The 12543-nt window shown below is 40.7% G+C and overlaps 1 protein-coding gene across 1 annotated transcript in view; it reads left to right on the top strand.

Annotated features, from left to right (window-relative positions):
- C2cd6 (C2 calcium dependent domain containing 6) overlaps positions 1-12543 on the top strand; it is an 84223-nt gene that overhangs the window by 5913 nt on the left and 65767 nt on the right. Inside the window, exons 2-7 of the mRNA XM_051190636.1 lie at positions 4595-4681; positions 5779-5830; positions 7266-7411; positions 10053-10178; positions 11249-11293; positions 12315-12383. Coding sequence (XP_051046593.1) covers positions 4595-4681; positions 5779-5830; positions 7266-7411; positions 10053-10178; positions 11249-11293; positions 12315-12383 — 525 coding nt within the window. The remainder of the gene's footprint in view (positions 1-4594; positions 4682-5778; positions 5831-7265; positions 7412-10052; positions 10179-11248; positions 11294-12314; positions 12384-12543) is intronic.

The following is a 12543-nucleotide window of genomic DNA, read 5'->3' as shown; positions in this document are numbered from 1 at the left end:
GGCAAAAGACTTGGAGACACTCCCTACTCCCACCTTTGGGAGTCCCATAAGAACACAAAGTACACAACCATAACATACATGCAGAGGACCTAGCTCGCACTCATGCATGGTCTGTGATTGTTTCTGCAGTCTCTGTGATCCCCCATAAGCCCCACTTAGTTGTTTCTGGGGACTGTGTTCTCACGGTGTGCTTGATCCCTCCGGCTCCTCTCCTTCTGTGGGGCTCCCGTGGCTCTGCCTAGTGTTTGGCTGTGGATCTCTGCATCTGCTCCTGTCTGTTGCTGGATGTTTTTCTGATGACAGTTGGGCTATGCACCTGTCCATGAGTATAGCAGAATATCATTAGTAATCATGTCATTTAATTTTTTCTCCACTCATGTCTGGACTGTTTAACCTCTGGTTCTTGGCCATCCAGGTAGTATCAGGCATGGTCTCCCCTCTTGTGGCATGGAGCACATGCTGGACCAGTCACTGGTTGGCCATTCCCACAGGTTTTGTGCCATCACAACCCCAGCACATCCTGCAAGCAGGACAGCCACAAGGTTTTGTGGCTGGTTTGGTGTCCCAGTCTCACTGCTGGAATCCTTGCCTGGTTGCAGAAGATGACCAGCTCAGGCTCCACATCCCATATTACTAGGAGCCTTTGCTAGGGTCACTCTTGAAGATTCCAGGCAGTTTCCACGGCACTAGGTTTTCACTCACATCCCAAATGCCCCCTAATTCCAGTCATCTCTCCCTCTATACACCCCCACCTGTTCCTGTTTCCATCCTCACCAACCCCCAGTCCAGGCAGAAATAAGAAAGAGATTAAAGACTTCCTAGAATTCAATGAAAACCAATGCACAACATACCTAAAGTCATGGGACACAATGAAAGCAGTGCTAAGAGGAAAAAGTTTGTAGCTTACATAAAGAAATCGGAGAGGTCCCACTAACAACTCAACAGCACACCTAAAAACAATAAAGCAAAAAGAAACAAGCTCATTCAAGAGGACTAGACTGCAGGAAATAATCAAACTGAGGGCTGAAATCAATAAAATAGAAACAAAGAGAACAATACAAAGAATCAATGAAACAAATAGTTTGTTTTTTTTTTAAGAAAATCAACAAGATAGACAAACCTTTAGTCAAAGAGAGAGGGAGGGGAGTGAAAGAGGGGGAGAGAGAGACAGAGAGAGAGAGGGAGAGAGAGAGAGAGAGAGAGAGAGAGAGAGAGAGAGAGAGAGAGAGAGAGAGAGAGATATCCAAATTAACAGAGAATTCTCTCCAATGGCCAAAATACATTTAAGGAATTTCTCAACATCCTTAATCATCAGGGAAATGCAAATCAAAATGACTCTGAGATACCATCTTACACCTGTCAGAATGGCTAAGATCAAAAATACTGAGGACAGCTTATGCTGGAGAGGATGTGGAGAAAGGGGAACACTCCTCCACTACTGGGACAGCCAGAAAATTGGGAATCAGTCTATCTTAAGACCCAGTGATATCACTCTTGGGCATATACCTAAAGGACGCTCAATCATACCACAAGGGCATTTGTTCAACTATATTCATAGAAGCATTATTTGTAATAGTCAGAAACTCGAAACAACCTAGATGCCTCTCAACTGAAGAATGGATAAAGAAAATGTGGTACATTTGCACAATGGAGTATTACTAAGCTGTAAAAAAAAAAATGACACCATGAAATTTGCAGGCAAATGGGTGGAACTAGAAAAAAAACATCCTGAGTGAAGTAACTAACCCAGGCCCAGAAAGACAAATATAGTATGTACTCAGGCTACAATCCACAGCTTCAGATAAGCTAGGTAACAAGGAGGACCCTAAGAGGGAAGCATAGATCGCCCTGGGAAGGGAAATTAGATGAGATCTCCTGGGTAAACTCGGGGTGGGGATGGTAAAGGGGAAGAGATAGGGCCAAGGACATGAGAGAATGGGGTGATCAAGTTAGGAGAGGGACAAAGTGGGGGAACAGTGAAAGAGATCTGTTGAAAGAGAGAGCAACTACGGGGTTAACGAGAAACCTGGTGCTAGGGAAACTCCCAGGAATCCACAAGGGTGACCCCCTCTAAGACTCCTAGCAGTAGTGGAGAGGGTGTCTGGACTGACCTTCCCCTGTAAGCAGACTGGTGAATATCCCAACTGTCATCACAGAACCTTCAGCAACTGATGGAACCAGATGCAGAGATCCACAACCAAGCACCAGGCTGAGCTCTGGGAATCCAGTTGAAGAGGGAGGAAAGAATACATGAGCAAGAGAAGCCAAGATCACAAAGGGGAAACCTACAGAGACAATTGAACAAGCTCATGGGACTCACAAACTCTAGACTGACAGCCGTGGAGCCTCCATGGGACCAGTCTGCATGTGGGACACAGTGGTGTAGCTAGATCTACCTGAGGGGCGGGGCCCCTGACTGAAGGTCTAGTATCCATCCCTAGTGCATGAGCTAGCTTGTTGGAGCCCATTCCTTATGGTGGGGTGCCACGCTCAGCCTTAATAAAGGTGGGGAGGGGCTTAGTCCTGCCTCAATTTAATGGGCCAGGCTCAGTTCAACCTGCATGGGAGACCTTACCATGTAGGAGTGAATGGAGGGTGGGATGAAGGGGAAGTTAAGTAGGGGGTGGGTGGGCAGAAGGAGGGGTGGGAGGGAGAACTGTGGTTGGAATGCAAAACAAAATACAATGCAAAATACAAATGATAAATGGGCCAAGAAAGAAATCAAGAAAGAACACCCTTCATAACAGGCACAAATAATATAAAATATCTTGGGGTAACTTAACTAAGTAAAAGACTTGTATGACAAGTCTTACCGGGCATTGGTGGCACACACCTTTAGTTCAAGCACTCAGGAGGCAGAAGCAAGCAGATCTCTGTGAGTTTGAGGTCAGCCTGGTCTACAGAGTGAGTTCCAGGACAGGTTCCAAAGCAATACAAAGAAACCCTGTCTTGAAAAACCAAACAAAAAAAGTCAAGTATTTGGAGAAGGAAATTGAAGGAGATATCAGAGGATGGAACGATCTCCCATACTTTTTTTTTCCAAAAGCAACCTTTATATAAACACAATCCCCTCAAAATTCCAACACAATTCTTATAGACTTTGAACTTCCTAACTTCATATGGAAAACCCAGAAACCCAAGTTAGCTAAACAATCCTGTACAAGAAAAGAACTTCCAAAGGTATCACCTATCCCTGATTTCAAGCTCTGCTACAGAGCTATAGTAACAAAAACTGAATGGTATTGGCATAAAAACAGACAGGTTGATCAATGGAACCAAAGACTCAGATATCTACATACCCGTGGACACCTGAATTTTGGAAAAGAAGCCAGAAAGACACAATAGGAAAAACAGAGCATCTTCAACAAAGTTGGCAGCAGAACTCAAGATTGTTCCTGTCCCTCGCCGGCTTTCATAAGCCTTTCACAGACCATGAGAGCAGGACCTCATAGGAGGGTTCCAAAGGGAGAAGAGTGAACATCAGTCAAAGAAGATCTCTCTCACTTTTCTTCCTATAGCAACTGTTAATGAAGTTGATCTGATTTTTCTTATCCTGGTGACCTTTTACAGGATTCAAGCATGCTATGCTTTTAAAGCGGATTGAAGTGCAGTTTATGCAAATGGTCTAAGCGATAGGAGGGGAAGGGCAACGCGAATGTGATTGGTGTCTCTTATTTGTTGTTCTGATATCCTTAATTCCCCATAACGTCTTTCTTTCTCCTCGCTGCCATGTATTCAGGGGAGCCCCTTCTTCTCTGTCTTCTTCACCGAGAAGAGAAGCAGTATTCCTCTAAGGAAGCAACAACTGGTCCTCCCTCCCCCAATGTTGTACGACCTGCAGTCAGAACTTCTGTAGTATCGACTTTCTCCTTGATTTTGTCTCTTTTATTGTCCCTACTCCTCTCTACCATTTTCCACAGCCACTTATGGGTTCTCTTGTCTCTGTCCCCATAGGTTTGTGCCAGAATTAGTACTTTATCTCCCTCTTTACAGGAACTCTGGAAATTGTGAGGTCCTTCTCTAATGTGTCCTGTGTTTCATTTGTCTCTCATCTTGATATAGTTATACTTGAATAGCAGTTCTGAGTTGGACGGTGGTGGCGCACGCTGTTAATCCCAGCATTTGGGAGGCAGAGGCAGTGGACCTCTGTGAGTTTGAGACCAGCCTGGTCTACAAGAGCTTGTTCCAGGCCAGGCTCCAAAGCTGCACAGAGAAACCCTGTCTCAACCCCTGCCCCACCAAAAAGAAGTTCTGGTCCAGGTGATTGCCATACTGGATACAAAAGTTTCAATATATCCTGCTTTGTCTTCAACCCATTAACAAACAGATTGCCCATTGTTCATATGCATATGTGCTTTTCTCCTCTTTTCTGATTGCCTTGATAATTCCATATTTAATTATGTACACTTATATTTCTTTGTTTACCTATTGATAAACTTATTGAAGATTGGAACAAGTTTCTTATTCATAGTTATAGCCACTGCCTAGAGCACCAAATACTTGCTAGACACGCAGAAAATATTGAATTGGAATATTATTTTATCTAGTTATGTTCTACTTTTTCTTCTAAAGTGTTAAATTATTTTAATTATAGATCCTAAGAAAAACTCTTAAAGGGTCTCAGAGTGAAGAAATGATAGAAACCCATGAAACACCAAATTTGATACCATTTGGAGATGTGGTATGTATGAGTAACCTTCATTATTTCTAATTTGATATGAAATACAGTTGATACTTATTATCTGGTGGTTGAAAAGTGTGTGAAGAAAATAGTCCTCTATGACAAACATGATCATGCATTACTTATTTATATGAGTCATAAAGCAATTAAGTATTCACCAAAATTCACCAAAATGGAAAACATTTTAATTCACAGAAACAATGTTTTCTATAATAAAGACCCCAGATCACCTGACATAATTGTAAGACATTGATCTGAGGCCCCACCTAAGATCTGCTAATGTTGAGTGTTCTTCTGAAAGAGGAGTCTGTGAACCAGTATTTTTGTTGAGCTCATCAAGTGTGTATAATTTTTTCCAAATTGACCCATGGTTTGAAAATTGACCCCCTTCATCACTCTTCCATGCCCCTTGACAAACCTCAGAAGTAATAGTTTCCATGTGCCCTTATTGTTTGGTCTGGTGAGTTGGCTCAGTGAGTAAAGACACTTGCCAGATGACCTGCATTTGAACCCCAGGACCTGCATGATGGAAAGAGGGCACCAACTCCTCCAAGGTCCCTGTGACCACCACTCACATGCTATTATGCACATGTCTACACCACACACACACACACACACACACACACACACACACACACACACACACGTAGGGTGGTGAAAAGGAGAGAAAGGGGAGGAGGGAGAGAGTGAATTAATAAAAAATTTAAAAGAAGAAACAGTATTTTAAGAAGCCTTTTCTGTGTGTGTGTGCACACGCATCAGTACCTACATGTATGTATGTGCATCATGTGTGTGCCTGGTACCCATGGAGGTCAGAAGAGGACATCATATTCCTCAGAACTGATGTGGATGCTGGGAACTGAACTTGAGTCCTCTGCAGAGTATCATATGCTCTTAATCACTGAGCCACCTTCCCGGCCCACCCCCCCCCCAAAAAAAAAACCATAATTCTAGTAAGAGCAACAAAGTACTTTTAATGTGAAAAATCAGACACAACTGTGTTTTAAAAATTTAAAAATACAGTTCAATGTGAAGTGTAAGAAAGTTAACTTAAAAAAATGTGTTCGGCTTTTGTGTTTTTGTTTTGGTTGTTGTAGGTCGGCTGCCTGGCTGTTCACATAAAGAGTTGTAGACAGTTTTCTCACAGGTGTATCCTTTTGGTTGTAGATTACAGTATCAGCCTACCTCCCTGTTAAGGCCACTTACTATGTTCTGAATCACTAACCACTGGAAAACATAGCAGCTTGAAACACTAACCATTTGGTCACCACACACTCTGCCCACCCGTGGGGTGGAACTTCTGCTTCCAAGGGTTAGCTTTGCAGCAGTTTGTCAGTTATACGGGACTGGCGTGTCTGGCCCTTCAGTGTGGATGCTCACAAGGGTGGACTTGGCAGGGTGGGATGGTTTAGATTGCTTGTGTTCATTGATTGCTCGCTCACCTTCCTGAACCCATTTCCCATTCACAAAATATACGCATTTAAAATAAGACCTTGACTACATGTTCCCCTAAATCTTACTCTTTGATGAATGAATGTCTCTGTCACCCATCCTAATGCCATTTTCAGTTGCATTCTTTGGATTTATGTTAAAATGACCAAAATACCTTATCAGATTCAAGGACAGTGAAAATAAATTGTACTTTTAAATACGGAAGTAAAATAAAAAAGAATTTGGCCATCTGTGATTTACCTCAATATTCATGGATGCTAATTTGACTATATGCAATAAGTCTACTTAAACATTTAAAAAATTATTTGAAATTTGCACCCTGTTTTTGGTTCTTTGAGACTATGTAGTCTTGGCCTCCCAAGTGTTGGGATTAAAGGTCTGAGCTACCATACTCCTCTATTCTTATTTTTAAACCACTCCCATTATGGTATTTCTTTTTAATTTTTGCATACAGAGAGTTTTTTTTCTCAAAAATATCTATAGAGAAGTATTAGTAAACTTGCTGTAAAATCTATCTTAAGATTCAGTTATTCTTCGTTTATATGCTTATTTGTCTTTAATGATATGGCTGGCTCTTGGGAACCTATTCCTCATACTGGATTGCCTGGCCTAGCCTTAGTACATGGGGAGGTGCTTAGACTCACTGCAACTTGATGTACTATGCTTTGTTGACACCCATGGGAGGCTTGCCCTTTTCTGAACAGAAACAGAGGAGGAGTGGACTGGTGTGTGGGGGGGGGAGGGGAGAGGGGGGAGGGAAACTGCAGACAGTATGTAAAATCAATTAATTAAAACTTCTACACACGAGTTACATCTGGGCAATAATGTCAGTTGTATATTACGTATACTTAGTTACCTTAAAATGAATGTGTAGAAAGTTTTCAAAGGAATTATGGTGAGAATAAAGATATGATAGGTAGGAGAAGAGAAAATACTCCTATTGACATTGTGCCTAACAATGATAGGCAAAAATGTCATTTTGAAGATTTTTTCCCGTTGTTTAATATACTTTAAGATTAATTCCTATATGTACTTGATTGATTTTTATATTTTGGCCTGGATTGTATAATAAATTTTACGTGTTATTTTATCAATTACAACAAAACTTTTTTCCTAAATATTCTATTTTCAGTCATTGTACAACAGCATGTTAATCTGTTCATTCGTATCTCTATAAACCACATCGTGAAATGCACAAAACTTCGGAACTTGAGACCTGTTAACAATGAAAGGAACCTTGTACTTAGGTTTGATGAAGTGAAGTATTTTTCTGTACAGGTAATGGTAAAATTCTCTTGTTGATACAATGATGTGTCTTTATAGTTTCAAATATTCTAACTACTTACATCTTGCACGCGGGAGGGGGCTGGGAGGTGGGGAGCAAGAACCAAAAGCAGTGATTTTTCATTTGGGATTCTGCAGTGTTTTACTCCTCCAAGGTGGCCTGTGACACTTTGCTAAGGGGGGGGGGGGAGGAGGAGGTAGTGCGAAGCGCTGCCCTGTGCACTTCCTCCTTGGCATGCTGCTGTGTGATGCTCTAAGCATATACCTTAAGGAAGGCTCTCTCCCCTCCTCGCTCATCTTCAGTGTCATCTGCAGTATTCTTCCGCCCTTCCTTTTTTTCGTGTGCCTGTTCCTTTCTCTCCTCTAATATATTCTCCTCATAAAGACTCCTCTTACTATTTTCACATAGACAGCAGTCTTTGTAACAACCCAAAATACCTCTCTCCCTCCCTCCCCTTCTCTCTCTCTCTCTCTCTCTCTCTCTCTCTCTCTCTCACACACACACACACACACACACACACACACTTTCTTATTATCTGCAGATGAAGAAGCTTAGGCACTATGGAGTTAAGTGACTTATTGTGCCATGGGGCTGGGATGGGATGATGCTGGGCCTGTACACACACCATCTCGATTCAGATTCCATTAAACTGCCTCTCAACTGGAACATCTGTTTCTGTTTACAGTTAAGCTTCTTAAAAAGCTTATGTGTATCTCAAAGCTTCCTTTAAAATAGTGGCCTATTGTCCAGTGGTCAAGAGTACTTGCTGCTCTTGAAGAGGACCCGGTTCAGTTCCCAGCACCCACTGCAGGCTGTAACTCTAATCTTAGGGTATTTGACACCCCCTTCTGGCCTCTATGAGTACCTGCATGCATATAATGTGCGTGTATACACTCAAGCATATGCACATACGCATAAAATAAGTCTTTAAAATAATTAGTGGTACTATTCTGTAGAGGTAGAGGCTTATTAATTAGTCCAATCACTTCTTTAAAAATTTATTATATTGAGTTTTACTGAACCTCTAAAGCATTTCATTTACGCTCTGTATGTCATTGTAAACTTTATTTTAATTAAGTGTTGGTAATTTTTAAGACTCAGTGAGTCAAGGCACTTGTACCAAGCCTAATGACTTGTACTTGATTTCTGGGTCCTCCGTGGTAAAAGGAAAGACTGGTCCCTGCCAGCTGTCCTCTGACCTCTATATGTGCTCTGTGGTACATGTGCTCCCCCTCATATACATACATACACACACATAAATGAATGTGAAAAGAACAACAGACGGGCATAGTTTAAAATGAATTTGTTTTATTAGAAAATCAATTATATAGCATGATGGCCTGCCCTGGCATTTTCATACATGTGAAGAACATACTTTGGTCATATTAACCTCTCCATTGTCCTCATTCATCTTCCTGTCCCTTCCCTTTTCCTCATTCTAAACCATTAATAGCTCCCCTTTTACTTTTATGTCCCCTTTCTTTTCCCCTAACTTTCGGTTATGAGCGAACACTGGTCTTGGTAAGTCTGGCACAACATTATGATCGCCTGTTTCATTCTCCTATGACTGAATAAAACTTCACTGTGTGCATGTGCTCCAGTTTTGATGCCCATCCAATCCATCCCTGGGCACCTAGGCTGATGTGGCGTAGTCAGCATGGGTATGGAGGCTAGCTCTACTGTGTGCTGACTGAATTTTTATATCAGAAGTGATAACTAGATCAGAGGGTAGTGCTGTTCCCAGGTTTTAAGGAACTTTCTTACCACTCCCCATTCCCACAAGAAATGCACAGTCCCTGCCCCGAATCCTCCCAAGCCTGTCTTTTTTTCCCCCTTGATGAGAGCTTTTCTAATTGGAGTGAGACTGGGTCTATGTTGTTTTAATTTGCAGTCCCCAATGGCTAAAGATGTTAAGCATTTCTTCATGCTCTCATGGTTATTTGTACTTATCATTTGAAATGCCACTATCCAGCTCATTTGCCTGTTTGTTGATTAGGGGTTATTTATTCTTTCAGTGTTTCATATTCTGAATCCTTTACATATTCTGGATATTAATCTCCAACCAGATGAGTAGCAAAGAGAATTTGTTTTTCCCATGCAGAAGCCTTTAAATGAGGCATTCCCGTTTGCCAGTTCTTGCTGTTGTTTCTTGAACTGCTAGAGCTCTGTTCAGAAAGTCACTGCTGATGAGTGTGTCTTGAAGTGCTTTTCTGTCGGCCTTACACTAATCTCTTCCATCTGATCTGGATTTGTTTTTATACAAGGCAAGAGGCGGGGATCTAGATTATTCTTCTGCATATGGGTGTTTGATTTTTTTTCCTAGCACTGTTGGTGAACTGTCTTTTCTCTTATGTGTATTTTTCGTACCAAGTGTTGGGAGTTCCTCTTTATGATATAGTTAAAAAGAATGCAGGCCATAGATGATTCAAAAGTCATAATTAATATCCAGCATAAACAGGTCCTGGTTAGAATATGTGGAATGGTGAGCTTGAAAAGTCATAAAGCTAACATGTAAAAACTAATAATTAGTGATGCCCATGGTATAGTATACCTTGTGGATGTATGTGTTTGGAAATGATGTCTGAAATTCAGACTAGAAATTTAATATGTCTTTTCATACATTGTGATCTTAAGGTTCCCAGACGTCAAGATGATGAGCGGAATAATATCTTCTTGGAACTAATGCAAGATGGAGGAGATACAGGAAAACCTTCACTTTTCTTAGGCAGTGTTGAATCACACCTTTATGAAGTAATACAAGTATGTATAAAAATACCCGGGCTTTTTCCCCCCAGCTATAAGGGAACCCATACCTTAATCCTAGTACTGGACAGTTCCAAGGTCATTCTCAGCCTCATAGTGATTTCAAGACCAACCTGGGCTACATGAGACATAGTCTCAAAACAAACAAAAAGAAGCAAATAAAAAGAAAGTAAAAAAGAAATCAGTTTTGTTTCTTTTTCTTTTTCTTTTTTTTTTTTTAATCTTGGCACCACACTGTCTAGTTGGTATTTTTTATGGTGGCCCCTAATGTCTGATGGACTCCTTTTGTTTATCAAATGTATAGTAAACAAAGCTCATTCTAAACATGAAAAATATTAGCTTTATCAGATAACATGAGGCTTAAAATAAGAAAACTTTGAATCCCCACACAAGATCATGTAATTTGGAACAGCTGAGTAGCAGAGGAGCTGGCATTACTGTCTGACCTTGTCTTGTGTGTGGGTTTTGGAGAAGTGCCTTTGCTTCAGGGGTCTGTAAGAAACACAGTGCAGGGCAGTGATAAGGTCGAAAAAGGGTGCTTAGGGAAGTACTCTGCATATGTGTGTGAGGTTCCAGTCTGTCACATGGGAGGCAGAGTGTTTGGGAAGAAGAACAAACCACGGATGCGGATGTCGGGTTGGGCGAGATAACTCACAGGATAACAGAGATAACCACAGATGGGGACCAAGGATGGCGAAGATCTCAGAGCCTGCCCATGCCCTTGGGGCGTGAGGGATTTCCCACCTACCCAGGAACTTGCCATGGAGATTTGCATTTAACCCTCAAAACCAGAATGGGGTGGATTCCCAGAAAGGGAGGTCCACCCAGCAGAAGCATTCTGCCCCTGTAAATGCTGATATCTACATCTATTTCTGCCATTCGCAAGTGGAGTTTTTCTTCTACGGAACATTTGTTATATTTGTATTTTAATTTAGTTAAAATTGCATTCAACTTGTATTTTAGCTATGGATTCATGTATACTCAAAAATGATTACCTGGTTTTGTATTATAATATGCTTTAGATAAAGACAGATGTGTACATGAATAATTCTACATTTATTTTCTAGAAAGGCTGCTTTACCGAAGTATTACAAATGAAGCACAGAACCTCCGTAAGAACTTTACAAACCTTCCTAAGATTTATATACGTGTGATATTTCAACACTGTGTAGAAATTACTCTGATAACTTAGAGCCTAAAGTTTTTAATTACACTAACCATAGCTGTGTCAATTAGTAAAAATGTGTCACGTAGAAACATTATAGTATTTATTTATACATTCTTCATTCTAAATATAAAAATTGGTATCATTTTCAGACTCTAAATTTAGTTTTTAAAATATTTTTATAATAATTTTTCAAAATTACAATATAATATTTCCCCTTCCATTTCCTCCCTCCAACTCCTCTCATCCACCTCCCTTGCTCTTTCTCAAATCCGTGGCCTCTTCTTCTTTAATTGTTACTTATATACATATATAAATATGTTTTAAGGCTTTGATCTTATTAGGAAATTATGGAAGAGAGGATTAGAACTCTCTGGATGAGACAGCAAAATGTCTCTGGCTGCTTTCAGTACACAGACCAAAGCCTTGCTGGAGAGTCTCTGAAGAGATGTCTACAGTTTCTAATTCTGAACGTACTTAAATGTTAGTAATTTGATTAATTGAGCAATCCAAGATGTTCTGCTGTGCTGGCCAGAATGGGGATGGGATGAGGAACATGTAAAGTCACTGAGTACCGGGCTCCTCTTCCCTTCACATGTGGGCAGCCTGGGTTCAGAGGTGAGGTTGCTTCTCTCAACTGAATTTGATATGGGATGGAGATGGAAGGTATGTGACTAAATCATCTGAAATATATGCATATATAAAATATGAACATATATGCCAGTATCTTAGCATAATCCTACTAATAACTATGTTGAAATTTTGTAGATTTAACCATTAGCATTGCGTAATTTTAAAATGAAAAGCTTACAGCGTCCTGCCAACTGAACAGAACTCTTTTGGAGTTCTTTGTGTCAATGACGCTTTGGTCTTTTTTAACCAGAAGATTCAATCTGGGCTTTTCTGAATGTACAGGTTTATGAATTATCACTTCCTGTCACTTCTCTAACAGCATTGTTCGCTTTCAGACTATCTGCAGGGCGGAAGTCGAGTTCATGTTTTCCTATGGAACATTCGGTTATGGATTTTCACATCAGGTTAGTTCCCTTCTCTTAAAAAAAAAAAAAAAAATTCATTCTGTTTTAGCTCATCAATCAAACCATTCTACTCCCAGCCCCTACTTTTCCAGCTGGCTTACTTTTATAAGTAAGCACCTTTAGGACTGGCATCTGAAGTCTGATGACTTGAGTTCAGTCA

This window comes from Phodopus roborovskii, unplaced genomic scaffold (assembly GCF_943737965.1).
Source record: "Phodopus roborovskii unplaced genomic scaffold, PHOROB, whole genome shotgun sequence".
In the NCBI taxonomy this organism is placed as follows: Eukaryota; Metazoa; Chordata; class Mammalia; order Rodentia; family Cricetidae; genus Phodopus; species Phodopus roborovskii.
The sequence above is the reverse complement of the archived record's forward strand: the minus strand, read 5'-3'. Positions and strand labels throughout refer to the sequence as shown.